The 19436-nt window shown below is 36.7% G+C and overlaps 3 protein-coding genes across 3 annotated transcripts; all 3 read right to left on the bottom strand.

Annotated features, from left to right (window-relative positions):
* Positions 1–4829: 4829 nt before the first annotated feature.
* LOC103402575 (MLP-like protein 31) lies at positions 4830–5983 on the bottom strand. The gene is made up of 2 exons (XM_008341312.4): positions 5584–5983; positions 4830–5440 (listed from the first exon to the last, which is right to left on the bottom strand). The coding sequence occupies exons 1-2, from the start codon at positions 5771–5773 to the stop codon at positions 5157–5159; spliced, it is 474 nt and encodes a 157-aa protein (XP_008339534.1). The 5' UTR covers positions 5774–5983; the 3' UTR covers positions 4830–5156.
* Positions 5984–6761: 778 nt separating this feature from the next.
* On the bottom strand, positions 6762–7917 carry LOC103403209 (MLP-like protein 31). The gene is made up of 2 exons (XM_017323610.3): positions 7628–7917; positions 6762–7322 (listed from the first exon to the last, which is right to left on the bottom strand). Exons 1-2 carry the CDS (start codon positions 7812–7814, stop codon positions 7048–7050), a joined length of 462 nt encoding a protein of 153 aa, XP_017179099.1. The 5' UTR covers positions 7815–7917; the 3' UTR covers positions 6762–7047.
* A 10135-nt stretch (positions 7918–18052) lies between these two features.
* Positions 18053–19015, bottom strand: LOC103402574 (MLP-like protein 43). The gene is made up of 2 exons (XM_008341311.4): positions 18774–19015; positions 18053–18677 (listed from the first exon to the last, which is right to left on the bottom strand). Exons 1-2 carry the CDS (start codon positions 18958–18960, stop codon positions 18397–18399), a joined length of 468 nt encoding a protein of 155 aa, XP_008339533.1. The 5' UTR covers positions 18961–19015; the 3' UTR covers positions 18053–18396.
* Positions 19016–19436: the final 421 nt, after the last annotated feature.

Here is a 19436-nt window from a genome sequence, read left to right on the forward strand (position 1 = left end):
GTAAGCCAACACTTCTATCTATTAGGATATTGGACCACATATGTAGTGACACACCCCGATCCTAGAATCAAGGCGTGCTGGCCGTCACGTGAGCGTGACGTAACCAAAAGTGCGACGCGGAAGCAATAGATAAGAACATACGAATAATAAAAAAAAACCAGATACTAGCAGAATAACCAAGTAACGTGCTAGAATAAGTTTAAGTGTGCAACACACATATTCAGAGCCTAAGAACTAGATGCAGTCAAGTAGGACCATAACTAGATTACAACACCCGTAGGTGAGTCCTACATTTATGTAGTCTGTCAGTACGCCGTGAGGATCCTCGTGGGCCACCAACGCTGCTAACTAGAACCTGGAGGGGTGCAAAACAAAATTGAGTGGGTCAGTAAAACCAAAGTTTTCCAAAACATTTCATTTAAAACATTTCTAACCCCTCACTGTAAAACTTGTATACTTTCCCAGAAAATAACATAATAGTATATAAATCCTCATATATCTCAAATCATCAATCTATCACAAATCCAGAAATATGCCATGTCATAAATGTCAATAACGAAACATGGATGCATCAAAATAACAGGTGACATAATGAATCAACCGGAGACCCTGCAGTTGGTCCTGTACGGTTAATTCCATAGCTCAATATCCAACCCAGCCGGAGTCACCACGGTGACCTGTACGGCACTACTCTGCACATAAATCGGAACTACCTAAAGTAATCTGTACGATAAGAAAGGTGTAAGAATACGCTCTAGTGCTTCTCTCATCAATCATCTGCATGCATAATCTAAGGTCACCTACTAGTCGGAACAACCTCTAGTGGTCTGTACGACTAGCATGTCGGAACCCTCTCATGGTCTGTACGACATGCACCTACTTGGATCCAAGGTGAGCGTGCGGTGCGGTGAATAATATAAGCACTAACACCAGGGGTGTAGGTTATGAGCTCTCAACAATTCACATCATCAATGATTCACATGAATAACATAAACTCACCTGATACTCACCTGTGCGTCCACAGCACCAGTTCACATATATATATGCATCAATATCAATTCATACAATTCACAATATGCATGCATGGCATTTGAAAACATATTTTCATATAAATTCAATTTATAGGAAAATCAATAGTATATAGGTATATACGGAAAACAAAACTGCCCACTCATTGGTAAGTCGATGGGTCGTAACCCCCGTGACGTCCCTGGATGCGCTCGTCCTCGGGATAGGTGTCACCTATATGCGAAACAACTATAAAAACGTTAATTTACGCACATAACCGACAATTCGTAATAACTTCTCATACGGTGCTCAAATTGGGTATATGAATATACCACATCGACCTACTCGACGTCACGGACGTCGAGAAATTTTTAGAAAAATTTTCTGAGGCTGCACGCGCCCCCACGCGCCTGGACAGGCACGGGTCCACGCGCCCCCCACGCGCGTCTCCTACCTCGGCTCGCCGGATTGGTTTTTCCGGTGGCCGGAAAACTGGAGATTTTTCAATCTCCTTGTTCTCCGTCATTTCTCAACCATTTTCTTCGTATTTTATATCAAAATGAAGCCCTAAGCATGTAGTTTCACGTTACACTACTTTAAGGCTCTAAAAACTACAAAATCTCATCGGAGAAATTCCAAGAAAACCGGCCAATTTCGAACCCAATGATCCCGACGTCCAAAACCTTCAAACGAAACACTCCGAGCTTCCTTGGGACCTCACTAAGCTCACTATAAGCTTAGAATTCCCTGAAAATCAACATATCACGATTGCATGAACAGTGATCTCAAAATGGGTTTCGGGTTTCACGTGATATCGAGGGTTCTAAGTTCTAAAAATTGCACCAATGAACTCACAAGGTTGCAAGGATTCACAAACTTACCTTTTTGACGTCGATCCGTGAAAGTTGGAGGGTTTTGGTGCCTCGTCCGTACGAGTCGAGAGGGAGAGAGGAAGAACTGAGAAGGGGAGAGAGATAGAGGGCACGGGGAAAGGGACAGGGTGTCCCGTGTGTGTGTGTGGTCCCTCAAAACAATTCCACCCTTATTTTCCTAACCACATAAATTACAAACCAATTTTAATCCAACTTAAAATATTTTCCAAAAGCTTGAAATATATGAATTTAGTCCAAATAATATGTCACACACACACATACCTTAATACCCGTCAAGGGTAATTCCGTCATTTCGCATCCCCGATATATAGAATCCCGGGACGGGCTGTGACATGTAGTACAAATTGGAATCTATAAATATATTCATTATAACACGGTATAACTAATTCACATGATGCTCTTATTTTGAGAACTTGTGAGAGTGAAATGCATATTAGCCACAAGATTATATTAGGTTAGATCGAAAGGATTATAATACTAAAAATAATATTGGTATAAATTAAAAAAAAGGATACAAATTATAAACAGAAATATATGAAGAAAAAAAACTAAAAATATATATTTAAAAAAGATTAATAAGTTTTTTATTTTTAAAATTGCCATATAATGACTTGTAAATAATCTAACATTCCAATCATGACATGGGGAAAAGTCAAGAAACTTTTATCAAAAATGAAAACAGAATAAAGTTTTAATTAATGAGAAAGAAAAATGAGAAATAAGAACCTAGTTTATCTTATGAAAATGGTAATAAGAGAAACATTTTTGGTATAGTAAGAGAGTAAATTATTAAACTAGTATTAATACACTTATGGATGAAACAAAGGGATTTGGATCCTCTCCTGAGCTCAACTTGCTAAGTCTCTTAAGCAAATCACACGGATTGTTGGATTTTGATCCAATGACTACAAATAGGGGACATCTCTAAAAGTTATAATAATTATAGTCGTTGGATCAAAATCTAACAGCCTGTGTGATTTGCTCATGAGGCTCAGTAGGTTGAGCTCAGGAAAGGATCCAAATTCGAAACAAAGACAGGTTGGGGTAAGTAAATGGGTGGGACAGTCAATCAACTGACATTCTCAGTTACTTAGTTTTATATTGAAATATGAGGGTAAAAATTGGAAAGGGATCCTCTCCGGATCCCTTCCTTCTAATTTACCAAGTCTGGAAATTCGGGTCATTAAAATTTGATCAAACAACTAAAGTTATTATAATTTTTAAAGTGGACATTTGTTTGTAGCCGTTGGATTAAATTTCAATGGTTCGGATCTCCGAACTTGATAGATTAGGAGGAAGGGGTCCAGAGAGGATCCCTTTCTGTAAAAATTGCTTTTTGATTAAGATCAGACAACTATTAAGGATTGACTTGTTGTGCGCAATATATAATTTAAGAATTTGGTGTTACAATCATCTTAAACAAATCTTGCTTTATGTCCCCCACTTACGCTTTTATTCAATCTGGAAAACCACGGTACAATATGCAATTTCTCGTTTGTCAGCTCGGACTGTACTGATTATTTCAGTCGGATAGGATAAATAGTCGTCGGATAATACTGACTAAATTAGTTGGACGTTTGGTAATTGAATCGGATTAATTTCTACATCGGATAATACGTCAGATTATAATAAATTTTTAAAAGTATTTCACAGAATAATTGTTGTTAAAATGAAAAAAATGAGAAAAACAAAGAAAAACAGAGAAAAAATGAATTAAACACCATTACAGAAAAAATTAAAAAAATAAAAATAAAAAAGGGATTAAACATCACCATCTTCCCCACGGAGGAATATGTTCTTTGAAACCCAGGCAACCACTACTCCAACAACAAAAAAAAAAAAAAACCAGCCATTACACCAACAGAAAAAAAAAACCCAGCCAGCTTTCGATCTCGTTGCCACCTTCAATTTCTTTCAAATTCAGAAACCAATTAAAACCTCCAAATTTGCAGAAGCAACCTCCAACAGAATCGATGGTCACTCGTGCACCCAGCAAACTGCAATTTTGTGCTTTACAGGGAAATTGGTGCCGCTGCTCTCTCTCACAGCTTCTAATCCATTGAAACTAAAAACCCATATGAGATTTCTCCCATTCTGGTTTGATCTGCCACTATAGGTGTATGAACAAGAATGGCGTGAAGTGGTTTCGATTCGGCACCTCTGGTTTTGTGTTTGTATCTACTTGATGTTGATTGGTAGTGAGGAGGGAGAAAGAGAGAGAGCAGTAATTCCTTGATTGAGGAGTTTGTGATGCGCAAGAGCGAGCGGTAGCATGAACCCGACTAATTATACAAACGATTTGGGGAGGATAAGGAGCCGTGTGTAGGGTGTATTAAATAAGCAGAGGCGGACTAATTATCCGGTGGCTATTTAATCCAAACGGACACCAAACACCGTACTCCGTAGTATTAGTACTATCCGATGCCTTATACGGTGTGCCAAACAGACCTTAGGGTCTATGAATAGATTTCCTGTCTGTAGTGTTCCGTTTTTCCTTTCCTCATTATATGATCACCATCGTATTTCAGGCTCATTAGTTCTTGATGTATTTTAGTCTTAAGAACCTTAAACATCTAATTAAAACATATCATCATTTTTTAAGGCATGCTTTTCTTTCTTCTGGTTCTGATACACACACACACACACACACACACACACACACACACACACACACATATAATATACACATATATATATATACATATATTTTGCTTTTCTTTCCTCTGGTTCATATCATCATTTTTTAAGGCATGCTTTTCTTTCTTCTGGTTCTGATATTTTTTGGTTCTGATACACACACACACACACACACATATAATATACACATATATATATACATATATTTTGCTTTTCTTTCCTCTGGTTCTGATACATATACATATATTTTGTTGGTTTAGTTATCATTGGTACGAATTTCTTAAACTGGACTTTTGGTTGGAAATTTATATTTGATCATCAATGGATATTGGACATTCAAGTCATAATTTCACATACAATACAATAGTACTAGTTGTAGTGAAAGCGTACCATTAAAACATAGAAGAAGCAAGAAATTAAAAGGAAACGCTAAAGCTTCCCACTATCACCCTGGCCAGCTTTTATATACGTACCATACTATATGACTATTTTTCTTCTTATGCACACCTCCTCTTGATTTTGGTCTTCGCTGTATATATATATATATTTTTTTTTGTGATTACTAAAAGAGTGTGCCAAAAATAAAAAATAATGTGCATAAATCGTTTTCAAATTAATTTATTTATTATTGAGAAGGTGGGCATCAATATTGTTCGTCAGAAGGACCAAAAAGTCCATGTACTTATGAGGAACCGGAACACCCTCCGTCAGCTTCTCATACTCGACGGTCCATTTCACGGATGAGCTGCTGCATCCCCCACTAACCTTTGGTGTGACTTGAACCGTAGCCTTGAAACTCTTGTAGTATTTCGCCAACTCTCCTCCTACTGTTCGGAAAGTCACTGATTTGTTTTTCTCATCTATGGCTTCAACTGTCTCTCTTGAAACCTCAGAAACATTGTCTATCATGCAGGTATATAATTAATTAAGAAAATATCAAATCATTGGGTCCAGGTTAGGTTATATAGTCGATCGAGTCTAGTATATGTATAAAATATTTTAAGTTGGCATGCATAAATTTTTTTCCATGAATTGTTATTGTTACCTGCAGCAAAGTAAGTCCATTGCTTGACTGAGCCCACAGAGCCCCAATCACCTTGGATGACCTGAAGGTCCTTTATGACGTTAGGGCACATCTTGGGCAACAGGTACCCTTTGCTACGAAAGATTTCGTAGAACTTGTCGGCACTGGCTTTAATCTCAGCCTGGACCTCCATCTTTGCTATTTGAGCCATAGCGTTCGATCTTTTTGCCTTTGTAATTTGTATGAAATTAGCTAGCTAGAGTCTGGTGAAAAAATGACTCCCCCTTGTTCTTTATATAGAAGAAATAAAATAGCTAGATAAAGTATAATATGCCTTCACTTCGAGCCAATTGCAATTGCGGATCGGAATTGGGGTGGTTTTTCTGACAAATTTAATTTAGGTTTGGAGTTCTGTTTGGTCCCTCGCTAGCTAGGGCAACTGGGCAAGTAGATTTCTGTTTTAGCACTGTCTTGTTAATTTGATGCTCATGGCCACTATGTTATGGTGGATCAGATGCGGATTCTATTCCATCTTTTTCATAAAGAGATTATATACTTTCCTAAATTATACTGTTCTTTTCCTTTTTGTTGTTCCTGTGTTTCCATCAAAAAAGGAAAATACCGATAAGACACTTATTAGTACTATAGTTAAGTAATATTTCTCTTAAGTATCAATTTATTATTTTTATCCCTTAGTGTAAAATGTGTAAATATATCGTTGTATCAACAAAACAAAAAAATTTATTTGAAAAGGGCAAAAGCCGAAAGCATTTTGCCTTTGTTTTTTCTCCCACTAGCCTTTAATGCCGAAAATTTGAGTTTGTTTCTAATTTTATATAAATCAAACTCTTACAGTGAGCTGTAGACTTTGTGTTCTTTGAGAGTGGATCCAATTCTTGAGAGTTTAATATATGAAACTCATGAGTTAGAAAATTACAACAAAAATTCTCCACCACATCTGTCATTTTTCATGAATGAACGGTTGAGATGATATTTAGTTAAATATCAACCGTTCGCTTTTGACCTTTCATGAGCATTAGATCAAAGTTTGTATACAATAGGTGACCACTCATTTGGGAGTGAAAAAAGGGAATAACCCACCATAAAGTAGGAAAAATAAAAAATAGGTGAGTCCTTACAGCAGTAAACAGATAGAACTCAAGATAAACTCTGAAACTCACACAGTTGTAGTAATGGTATTCTAGGAATCAAACTGAAGATGTTTCTTATATAAGAAATTAAACAGATACAAATACAAATGTTGTTGCATACCAAATACATATTTGCACACGCTCTGTTAATGTACAAGATAATGATTAAGACGAAATCATCCCTTATACATGGAAGACACCCAACTGACTCAAGCTTTGTGTCTTTTTTTTTTTATGTACGTATAAATACAACGTTACTCAAATCCCACAATTAAAAAAAAAAAAAAGGCCTTAGTTATAATTCGAACCATTTATTACTAATAATAGCTGTGTCTCATTCAGTGAGAAGATGAGCTTCAAGGTCTTTGGTGACCTTCACTGCAAAGTCCTGATATGATTCTGGATCTGGGATTTCCTCCTTCACCTTCTCATAGTCAATTATCCATTTCACCAAACTGCCCCCTCCAGTAGTCTTTTCTGTTACTTTTAGTGTCACCCTAAAGCTCTTATAATGCTTCAAGATTTCTCCATCCAGAACGTTGAACTTCACTGTTTTGTTTTCCTCATCTATCGCTTCAACCGTCTCCTTTACACTTAACGAACTCCCATCTGTACATATCCATCGTCACTTTCACATTATAAAAGAGTAATTATATATGAGCAATAATTTCTTCACACTTAGATCCAGTTTTCTTTTTGCATACCCTTGTTAATTTTTCTTCTTCATATTCTTTTAATATATTTAACCTAAAGATCATAAATAAACATAGATGCGGACAAAAAGTTGTATGCATAAATCACTTCCTGATTATATATATGTGCACATAAATAAATTATAAATAAGGGAATCACCCTAGCTAATTAATAGTTAGGGCTTCAACTAAGTCAGTTCTATTGCCTCCGGTGTGACTTACCCAACGTATAATCCCAATGCTTGACAGAACCCGCAGTCTCCCAATCACCTTCGTGCAGCTCAACCCCTTGTATTTTGTCAGAGCAGATGTTAGGAAGCAGGTGCATTTGGCCCGAGAAAATTTTGTAGAACTTATCAGCAGCTGTACTTATCTCTACCTCCGTCTCAAGCTTACCAACTAAAGCCATATCTTAATTAATTAGAAGATCGATCGGTTAAGGATATAAACCAAGGATAATTTATGATCAACAATTGATGAACTAATAACAAAACAGGTTAGAGGTAGAATTGGGAGATAACACTTAATCCTAGGATTGACTTAAATAGGAGAAATTATCATTCATGAAAAGCTACAACTTGCCTATAATAAATATTAAAAGGGAACTTATTGGTGGTCCTGAACGTTTAAAATTGACACCAAAATTTACTTCCATCACCTTTGCTACTTTAATCGTTTTTACCTATATTTTGTTCAATTTTTTTTTACACCTATATATACATATGGGATGGATCCGTGATATCACTTTTTTTTATACAATTTTTTACACAAGTTTTGTGGGACCCACTCAGTAATGTATTTCAACAATCCAACTGTTTATTTTTTAGAACATCATTAATAAATCATCCTTACAAAAAATTAGACAAATTCAAAACCATGACATTCATTTATAGCGAAGAAAGTGGACAAATATGTTTCTATAAAGAAACCCTACATGATTTATGATGAAATATCTAAAAATAGATTGTTTGGATCGTTAAAATACATTACTTACAAGTTACAAGTGAGCCTACAAAAATTTGTGTAAAAGGAGTATATAAGTACACCGATGGTGAATATATAATAATTTTTGTGTTTGGTAGATTTGGAGTGGTTAAAGGAATTGGAAATAATAGGCACATTTCTTTCAGGTGGGACACGACTAGATAGTCATTCCTAATTAGGATTTACCAAATCTTAGTGACGTTCTTGTTTATTGTAAACAAAAGATAAAAGAATTCAAATGAATCAGACAGTTATGTCAATTGTTAATCACCAGTCACCACATCACATTAACATTATTTCGAATTCTATATCTATAATTGACGAGTTTACGACTTGGAGCGTCAAAAAAATATGGCAAAGCATTCAAGATACTTGGGAAATAAATTAGAAGTTTCAGTAGTCCACATAACTGTAACAAACACACAAACAAATGATAGATTCACTTTATTTTTCATTTTCCCCAAAATTACATCCAATGATTATCCTATATACGATTGCGTAAAGAAATTATTGGTCTTTTTGACAAGAGCTGCAAACTAAAGCTGAAGGTGTTAGTCTGGATCACCGCCACATAGCTTTTCCTTTTCCTGTTAAAGGACCGCATCACCACGCTGCCCTCATCATAATCTCATAATTTTGAAGAAACTTGAAGAATAATCTTGTAGCATCTGCAGCGATCTAGAGGGTTCCTTCAAGCACCCTTAAAGTACGGACTGATTTTCATCATCTATGGTTTCAGTTAACTCCTTACGAAATGTAGGTTTCTCATATGTTCAACATTCCACAAGCAAAAATTATATCATGTTCCGATGTATAAGATACTCTGAGCATGTTAACTGTTGAATCTTGATTTTTGTATATTTGACCAAATTTAAAAAAAAAGTATAAAATATCCGATACTTGGGAGCACCATAGAACTCTTCACTAGCTTACTTCATCCAACATACATATCAACATTCATGGTAAAAAGACACTTGGAGCCGAACTTACGTTCAAGATTATTCAACCCAATTTACCACCTTCTACTAATTTATAACTCTGAACTTTGTTGGGGGCGATGTTGTTAACTTTGTTGGGGGCGATGTTGATATCTCGTACGGTATTGTTCGTGTGACTGTTAGCAAGGAGGGGAAATTTGTTTGATTTCAGCGCTCGTCCTCGCCTTATTGTTACAATGATCTCAAATCACCATATTGGCTTCTGTCCACCACATGCATTAAGCGTCTATGACTAGATCTAGTCTTCCACAACAAGAAACCCTTTCAGCGACGAATTCTTCCTCTGAAAGTAGGAAAGTTGTCCCAGAAACAGTTGGCGACTATAATGTTTTCCTTTTTAGATCATCCCAGTACGTAGGGCCTTTAGTGAACTTATATGGCGAGAAATATGCTTGATCGTTGTTGATAAATTAGAATCATCAAAATATTTCCTCGCTGAAAGTTCGTCATTTTGTCGGTAAAAGTTGTTCCTCGCTGTTAGACAGGGGAAAATAGAAAAAATTCTGAAAACATTGCGAGAAAATTAGGATCTATTTATTGATTTGCAAAAACTCCCTCCAAACTTGTATAAAGCTAGCAATTTTTTTCTTTAAATTTAATATTAACCGATTAACTCTCTGAATTATTATAAAGGGTAAAAGACTGTTTACTACCCTCATGTTTCATGGTTTTCAACATTTAGTATATCAAGTTTTTTTCGTCCCAGAGTCATACCTAAAGTGTTAATTTTGGGACAGTCTCATACATCCGTTAGTCAAACTGTTAAGTATGCCGTTAACTGATGATGTGATGCCTATGTGGACAATGACTGGGTGCCACGTGTCATTAAGGGATCCACGTGGAAATTAAAAATTAATTATTAAAAAAATTCAAAAAAAAAAAAAAAAAACAAACAAACAAAATAAAACCCAGAAGCCCTTCGTCTTCCTCACCCCCACCCGACATCCCTCAATTCCCAGAACCCCATTGTCTTCCCCACCCGACACCCTTTATCCATGCTTCCTCAATTTCCTTGTTATGGCTGTCGTCTGCAAATCACCATCTACATCTTCCTCCAGCAGCTGAAGACCTCGCCTCCTTGTCGTTGCTCGAAGAGCAGGTGAAGCAGGATGAGCTTGACCGTGACATGGCACTGAATGACGACGCATCTTTAATAGAAGGGACGCATAAGGAGAGGAACGAGGCCATTTTCGATTACTACTTTGATTTGCAGGAATGCTACTCTGAGGTGGAAGAATCTGAAACAATGAAGCGGAGAAAATCGAGAAGCGCCGCCTGTGTGGCGATGTCGGCGGTAGCTGATGGAGTCGAAATAGGTAAGCCGGGAGTCGAATCGGGTCACCATCGGCGGCTATGGGTCAAGGACAGGTCGAAAGCATGGTGGGACGAGTGCAACCAGTCGGATTTTTTGAAATCAGAATTCAAACCGTCTTACCAGATCTAGTCGATGACGCATCCTGTCTGTCCGTCCCTCACTCCATCATTTCTTTTCCCTCCCTTCTCTCCTCTGCACGAACCAAACCGTCCTACCAGATCCGGTCGATGACGCAGTCTGTCTTGGGCTGCTGCTACGAGCTATCTCGTCCTCTACGTCCATATCCTGGACCCACCGCCTATTCTCTGCCTTTCCGTCTTTTCTTTTTCCCTTATTCTTCCTTTTTCCTTTTGATTTTCCTTTTCTATTTCCGTTTTATTTTCATCTCGAAAGAGACCCCAATTTTTCTGGGTTCACAAAAGAAACCCAATATTAGTTGATCTGAATATTTTTTTTCTTTTAACTTTATAGTTTTCTGGAAAATTGGGAGGATTTGAGTCTCCTCCACCCGTTTTGATTTTGCATTTTCTGGTCCAATTCGAAATGGCCTAGAGGAGGAAGAATTTGATTTAATGGTTTATGCCCCAGATCTCGTCAAGATTATTGAAACTTCAATCCACACTTTTCAGCTTTTCCTGAAGATGGAAGTCACTTGTTTCTTAATTTGCTTTAATTAAACTTCTTGTTTCGTTATTTAAGAATTGTGATAGATGTAGAGAAATTGAGTAGCGAGAGAGAGGTGGGTAAGACGGATTGAAGAACGATTCTAATTTAACTTCTTCTCTTTTCGTGGAATAGGGGTCACGAGAGAGGCTTTTTCTGGCTTTTTCTTCTGGGTTCACAAAGAGAAGATCCATACTTGAAAATACCAAATTCTTGTTGAAATAGAATTTCTTTGGGAGGGATTTTGTTGGGTTGGGTGTGCGGAGATGATGGGTACGGGTTGTAGAGGAGAGAAGGGAGGGTGGTGCAGGTGCAGAAAAGAGAATGGAGGGAAGGGGTACGGGTTGCAGAAGAGAGAAGGGAGGGAGAGGGTGCGAGGGATGAGGGAGGAGACAAATGTTTGTTTTTTTTTTTTTTTTTTTGTATTTTTAATTTTTTAATTTTTTTAATATTGAAGTGGGCCTAAATTGACATGTGGTGCCCAGTAATTGTCCACGTGGGCGCCACGTCATCAGTTAACAGAAGTTCTAACAGAAAACTTAACGGATGTATGAGACTCTCTCAAAATTAATACTTTAGGTATGACTCTGGGATGAAAAAAAATTGATGTACTAAATGTTGAAAACCATGAAACTTGAGGGTAGTAAACAGCCTTTTACCCTATTATAAATAACCAATTTCTCCACTGCGTTTAGATTTTGAATTTTTTTCATTCAAGTTTTCATCATCGTGGTCATGCGGACATACAAGGCAAATGTATAAGGGCAAAAAAGTGATTTTCGTTTTGGTAAATTGGGCACAAAGCCACTATTTTACAGCTGCTAATTGGACTTTCAGGACTAATTCAAACAAAAGTACGAAGTCAACTACACTACTACAAATTTTTACATACATAATGCAGTTTATGGGTCATGTTAAAAGTTTAATGACGCAAGGGTTTAGCGTCATCTTTGTGGTGTCATTAAATATATTTTTTATGACGTTGAAAAAGTGTCATGTATTACTTTTAAAGACGCCTAACAAGTGTCATTGAATTAAGAACTTGTGTTATCTACTACCATTTAAGACGCGGAATAAGTGTCATAAACAGAGGAATGAGTTTCATGGTATACTAATTATGACATACGCACAGTGTCATGTATAGCTTTTAGAGACACTTAACAAGTGTCATTGAAATAAAAAAGCGTGTCATCTATTTCAGTTCGAGACGCGGAATATGTGTCATAAACAGAGGAATGAGCGTCATGATATACTAAACATGACATCTGTATAGCGTCATGTCTATAGCACTACAACGTCATTGAATATTAGCAACGACACACAAAGCTTGTCATAAACCATTCAATGCATGTCCTGAAATATGTTTGATGACATATGTAATGTATTTTTAATTTGAAAACAAGACTTACATAATTCATCCAAGAAGTAAGATATTTACCTCAAATAAAATAATATTGTTTCATAAATTTGTAATTCACCCACCACCAAAGTATTACAAAAGACAATATAATGTGTAGAGCTTTCCTTCTAAAATAAAACTATACGTTCACTTAATTTAAAATTTCACAAACTAGCTAATCTAGAGTTTCATCTATTGGGCTGTATTCATCAACATACTCAGCCCACTTTATTCTTAATGCATCAATTTCCTGTTGAGTGTATGTAGCTTTTATCCTTCAAACTGCTCCTGCAAAAAATAAATAAATTGAATGAGAGGATCCTTACCATAAGACAACAGAAAAACAAATAGGAAAACTCTTTGTTGATCACCGTGGATCTTCCCGTCTCCCTTGTCCTCGTTCTTCTTTATTTGTGCACAACTAAATAGCAACCGTAAATTAGTGGTTCAATTTGCAGTTTAAATTAGAGGTTAAATAAAAATAGAATAAACACATATTTATCCAAGACTTGAAAGCAAAGCCTAAACCTGATGCAATTTTTATGAGGTCTGGGTGGAGGGCAAGTCTGTAGCATACTAGCTGAGATCGAACTTGTGGTGCTACAACTTATCATCTCAATAATTGAACTAAAAAAAAATAAACATAAAATTTATAAGATTATATACTGAATGAGCAGGATACGAAATTATTCCTATGACCAAAATGAAGATGAGTGATAGAAAAAAGCAACACGCATGCAGAGAAAGGGAGGGAGAGTGTACCTTTGGAGTGATGTTTGTCATCATCACTGAACAAAATTTTGATTCTGAAAGACCTGTCATGATTCATATAAAAAAAATCCAAGAACAATTTTCAAAAGCATATAAAAATCCTTTAGACAAACCAACTCTCTTAAATACCAATCCATAAGATTGCCTCTGCTTGCTTTACGAATCTTGCAAATATCAGTCTATTAAATATGAATGATGAAGACAAACCTACTCTCTTAAGCATAAACCAGATGCGTCACCACCGCCTGTCCAGAACCCAATTCTAGGAGCGGACACTCGAGAATGAAGACATCAGACCATAATTGAAACAACTACAAACTAAACTGACCAAACCACTTAAAACCACACAACTAAGATAAGAGTTTGTATCATAAAAGCATAAGTTTGAGTGAGTGAAAATTTGAGTACTGACAATGGTTCACTTTTTCTTAGCAGCAGACTTGGTGACCTTGGCATCGATGGGATCCTTCTTCTCAACACTCTTGATAACACCAAAAGCAACAATCTGGCGCATGCCACAAACAACAAAGCAACCTAATGGATGGTACTCAGAAAATGTCACCACAACCATGGGCTTGGTAGGAAGCATCTTCACCATAACTGCATCTCCGTTCTTCAAGAACTTTGTCTCCATCTCAATCTCCTTGCCAGACCTCCTGTCAATCTTGGTAAGGATCTCACCGAACTTCCCAACCTTGCGCAGTTGATAAACAACGTGCTTTTCAAGCGTAGTGGCGTTAAAAAGAAATAATCTATAACTGCTTGAGAGATTTAAGGGATAAATCTTCCACTTTTCCTTTTAAAATCTTCCGCATATTTTATTGAACAACACATTTTTTTTAGTTGCATCATAATATTACTTTAATAACATTTTTAATAAAAGAATGTCATTAAAAATTTTACCAAGTGTCATGAAAGCCCTATTTTGTAGTAGTGCTAGCAAAAAAGAAGACGAGAAAAAACAATCCGTTGTACACATTAGGAATAAAAAAAAAGGAGAGGTTTGGGTGGGTGGTTGGGTCTGTGAATCTCTTTCTCACTAATTTATGGCTTGTTACAAGCGTTTAGATGGTGGTTGGACCCATTGATAAAATGTGGTTAGAATAAGTCTGGATGGCAAGGGCGGAGGCTTGAAACATGCTCTCCAACCCAAAAACCCTCCTCCAGCAGGCTAAGAAGAAGAGGGCAGCCTGAGCAACTTATGCTCAGCCCTTACGCTAGCGGGCAAGGCTTTTTTGTTTTTTTTTGTGTCTGGCGATTGCAATGAACGCATGAACTCAGCAAGTGAGCTAACAACTTCCAACTTCGATTGTCGTGGGGCCCACTGCATAATCTAACAGCCACCATCAACATCTCTATGACGTGACAATTTGTGAGTCGTTAAATTTTCAATGGCCTAATGTTCTGGACTATCGGATTTCCAATTCCAACAGTAAAAAATTGAAAAACTTATCATTTTGACATGTGTCACATTCTAATGCATATGATTTTAGATATGTTTGGAAATGAATGGCCATGATTAATCCAACAGTTAAAAATTATAAAAAAGGGGATTTTTTATTATTTATTATTCTATAAATATTGAATCATCTTCTGCATTTCTCTCAACACAATATTTATTTTTACTACAATCTTCTAAATTTGTTTTCAACTTTTCAAATCCTTTTATTACTAAAAAAAATGAATGAGAAGGTACTTTGGTCGGTCGAGGAAGATGTTGCTTTGCTTTGTTTTTCACTTTCCAAATCCTTCTATCACAAAGAATAATATTGTTTAAATATCGTAGTTGGTTATCTTAGGCCTCATTTGGCTGCTCGGACTGTACTGACTATTTCAGTCGGATAGGATAATCTGTCATCGGACTGTACTGACTAAATTAGTCAGGCGTCTGGTGCAGTATCGTATTAATAACCGTATTATTTATAATGTGTTTGGTACTGTACTGGATAAGAGATCGGATTATATTATTTTTACTAAAAAAATTTGATGACTAATGAAAAAAAAAATCACAACAACCAAATGCATCAAAATAAAAAATAAAATAAAAATAATATTGTTTGTGATTTTGAACTTTGATATTGTATTTTCTATTTGTCCTTTATTTAAACCAAATTATAAAAAATAAAAATAAAAAATCCTTTCTTCCCCAGATCTTCTCCATCGCATAGCCCCCAGACACCCTCACTCCCTTCTCCAGTTTTCCTTACCAGTTCAAGAAAATCTTCCCCCTCTATACAGAAGAAGCGGATTGTCGGTGTTGGCATCAATGGCTAGTGAGAACGGCAGTTACCCATATCAAACTGCAGATTATCAACATTTCCCAAATTTAACGTACTGGAGATTCCCAGTGAGAACGACATTTACTTGAAGTAATGATATGAACTGGAGATTCCCAGTGACTATATGATACCTGATTTCCTAAATTTAATCCATAATTTTATTTTCAATTTATCGAGAGGTTGCATTGGATTGTCGATATCGTTGAACGGTGTTGCAGCGATGTTGGGCAGTAGGTGAATGCAGGCAATTCTAGTGCTCCGACGACGTGGGTTTCGGTCAGATCTAGTTCAAATCCAGGGTCGATGGCACGTGAACCCGTGCGGGTCCCGCGATAAGGAACTAAAGAGGAGAGAGAGAGGCAAAAAAGAAGAAAAGAGAAAGGGAAGAAGAAAGGAGGAGGAAGAAGAACCTGAGATTGACGATTGAGCGATTTGGTGAATGGGTTTGAGGAGAGAGAGAAGAAGAAAGGAGAAGGAGGAAGAAGAACGATGGTAACAGAAGTGAGAAGAGAACGATGCGCCACACCGATGAAGCGAGGACACGAACCCAACTAAATAATACAGAGATTTCTGGAAGGATAAATAAGCGGGCAGACACCGGATAAAAGATGTGGGCCCAGTTTAAGTAATACGGGTACTATTTAGTACGTAGTTGCACCAAACACCCGGATCCATATTACTTATCCTATCCGATTCCTTATATGGACTACCAAACGAGGCCTTAGTATTGTAATACCCTGAAAATTTTAAATATATGAATATGTGGAGAAAATCGAAAATAAATCGATTTATGATTATGAAGAATTAAATCGAGCATATTACTGAGCTTTTATATGATTTTTCAAGAATTTATAATAATTTGTGTAAGTTTAGTTTTAAATTAAACTAGTTATGAGATTTAAAGTTTGGACCTTAATTATTTAAAATACGTAGACCTTTCGAGGTCAAAAATCATATTTTTGAATAGAGCTCGACCTCATGAATGCGTAGGCGCAAACTGTTCGTGAAACAGAGTTAGAACGAAGAATTTATTAACGTTTAAAGTTAGGGGCATTTTAGTAAAATAGTTAAGTTCAAGATAATTCCAGATTTTTGAGAAAAATCTGGAAGGCCACGTGTGTGGCCGAGATTTAAAGACAGAAATAATGGGCGGTGTAGATGGAAAATAAAGGAGAGAAAGGAGGGAGAGAGGAGCCAATCAGAAAAAGAGGGATGAAAGGTGACCAATGAGAGAAGAGAGAAATGGGGAGAAAGGAGAGAAGAGAGACACGGGGGATCGGGACCCGGGTCTTGGTGACCCGACCCGATCGGCATCATACACTTTTCCGGTGGATTTTCACCCCTTTTTTCCGGTGAAATGCATCAAACCACCCCTTGGAAACCCCCTCCACGATCTTCCCTCTTCCTATTGCATCCCAAAAATCATAAAATTTGGTCTTGAAATTTGGAGAAAGAACACTCGGTGCCGCGACTTTCCTTGCTTGAAATCCATCAAAATCTGAAATGTTTTGGTTCAATTACAACCACCATTAGACTCCCCTTAAGAGCTGGAATAAAGCCCATTCATTGGTTGGGGTGTCGGAGTTGCTATGGAGTCGAATTGAGGACACCCAAATCTTAGGGTTCCGACGGATTTTGATGAAATTGGAGCCTTTTCCAGGCCAAATTGGCCTTGGTTGCAGGTGTGAAAGTTTCTCTACTCATTGAGATCTTCATTTCTGTAATTTTTGAGAATTTTTAAAAATAATTGAATTTTTAAGCGAACCGGGACGGCCGACCGCCACCCGCGGTGGCGGGTGCAGTAGCGCACGGCCAGGGAGCCTACAAGTGTGTTTTATGCGAATTTCGTTATTTTAATTATGTTTTTGAGATTTAATTGATGTGGTTTGAATATTACTACGTTTTTGGTATATGTTGGATTAAAAGAATATTTTCAGGTTTGGTTTAAATTTTGAAGTTTTGAACTACGAAAGGCTTGATCCCTGTTGAGGGTACGTAGGCAGTCTAACGAGACGTTAGATGCAGCCATAAAATAAATGTGTTTAAATATTCAAGAATTAGTATATAGATGGAAATTGATCCAAGAGAAGAAAATAAATTAGCTATGTTTTTAGGTTGGGCCTAACATAATTATTTTCCCGAAATATACAAATATTTCGGGGCAGTGGCATTACAAATATGCTATACTTTTGCCTTGTATTTGAAATTAGATAATCGTTTTATTTTAAAAAAACAAACTTACTAAGTTCACACTTAAACATATTTAAACAAACTTACAAAGGTCAACACACTTGCAGATAACACAATTAAAATTAAACATACCAACAAACATGGATCACACTTACAAGGCCAAACAAAGCATATATATATATATATATGTATGTATGTATGTATGTATATGTATATTATATTGATGAACAGTATTGCCCTTGCTCTTGTCTTTGCCCAACTGGTAGTAGAGTTGCACAGAGACAAAGTATTGTTCATAGTAAAAAGTACGGGCAAGCCAACTGCCTTGTTCTTACACTTGCATTCTCCAAACGGGTGAAACTGCTATTATGATCGGTCTGAAGTAGACGCGCTTATTCTTGGGTGAGGAAATTGTCAGTCTCCTTAACAAGAACAACAGCTAACTGGAGCTGAAGTTGGGGATCCGGAACCCCATCATGTAGCTTTTCATATTGTAAGACCAAATTCACCACGCTGCCCTCATCATGAACGCCTAATTTTGGAGTAACTTGTAAAGTGATCTTAAAGCTCTTGTATCGATCTAGAGGGTTTCCTTCAAGCACTGTGAAAGTCACCGAATGATTTACATCGTCTATGGCTTCAGTTAACTCCTTGGAAAAAGTTGGTTTCCCATCTGCTAACATTTCATCACAAAATCAATTACTTGCTTCATCCACAAAAAAACATGTAGACATATACAGTAAGAGAACAATCTTTGAGCCACACTTACCTTCAATATAATCCCACAAGAAGACACAACCCACTTTACCCCATTCACCTTCAAGTAATTTATGACTCGGAACTTTGTCGGGGCTGATGTTGCATATTTCGTATGGTGTTCGTGCGAAGAATTCATGGAACCTGTTTGCTTCAGACTTGATTTCAACACTCGTCTCCACCTTGCTAGAATTTGACATTTTCCACTAGTACCAGAGTTGAAGGAAAAACGACTTTGGCCCTTACACTTATATAGAAGAAAAGAGGGAAACAAAAACTTTACAAGAACCTAATTTGCCCATCAGACATGGATGTATTTATTCACTAAAAAAAATGCGTTAGTTGTATTATTTTACTAGAACCGAACAATTTGCCCAGTAGAGATGGATGGTGGAATGTCTTGATCAATATTATTCCTCGTTTGCTCTCGTCGTTTCTAAGAAAACAATGTTTTGTGGTTTTATTAAATAGCTGGAGACAAAATGTTTCGATCTTGTTCGTTTCTCTGTTTGTATGCTTTTATACATGTTATTTCTAAACAATTTGTTTGTTTTATGGTGGGCATCTTTAAAAGTAAGATACCCATTTGTTTTTAGAGAAATGTTATTGTCACCTAAAAATTTAAGTGTGTATTTATAATTATTTATATTTAAAAAGAAAAATATTCTTACAATAA

Source organism: Malus domestica, chromosome 16 (assembly GCF_042453785.1).
Source record: "Malus domestica chromosome 16, GDT2T_hap1".
NCBI lineage: Eukaryota > Viridiplantae > Streptophyta > Magnoliopsida > Rosales > Rosaceae > Malus > Malus domestica.

What these genes read in the sequence shown, in the direction of transcription:
- LOC103402575 (XM_008341312.4), bottom strand. Translation starts at nt 5,773, where the DNA reads ATGGCTCAAATAGCAAAGATGGAGGTCCAGGCTGAGATTAAAGCCAGT. An exon ending in ATGGACTTACTTTGCTGCAG is followed by an intron (nt 5,441 to 5,583) that starts GTAACAATAACA and finishes CCTGCATGATAG; the next exon opens with ACAATGTTTCTGAGGTTTCA.
- LOC103403209 (XM_017323610.3), bottom strand. Translation starts at nt 7,814, where the DNA reads ATGGCTTTAGTTGGTAAGCTTGAGACGGAGGTAGAGATAAGTACAGCT. An exon ending in GCATTGGGATTATACGTTGG is followed by an intron (nt 7,323 to 7,627) that starts GTAAGTCACACC and finishes GGATATGTACAG; the next exon opens with ATGGGAGTTCGTTAAGTGTA.
- LOC103402574 (XM_008341311.4), bottom strand. Translation starts at nt 18,960, where the DNA reads ATGTCAAATTCTAGCAAGGTGGAGACGAGTGTTGAAATCAAGTCTGAA. An exon ending in CTTGTGGGATTATATTGAAG is followed by an intron (nt 18,678 to 18,773) that starts GTAAGTGTGGCT and finishes AAATGTTAGCAG; the next exon opens with ATGGGAAACCAACTTTTTCC.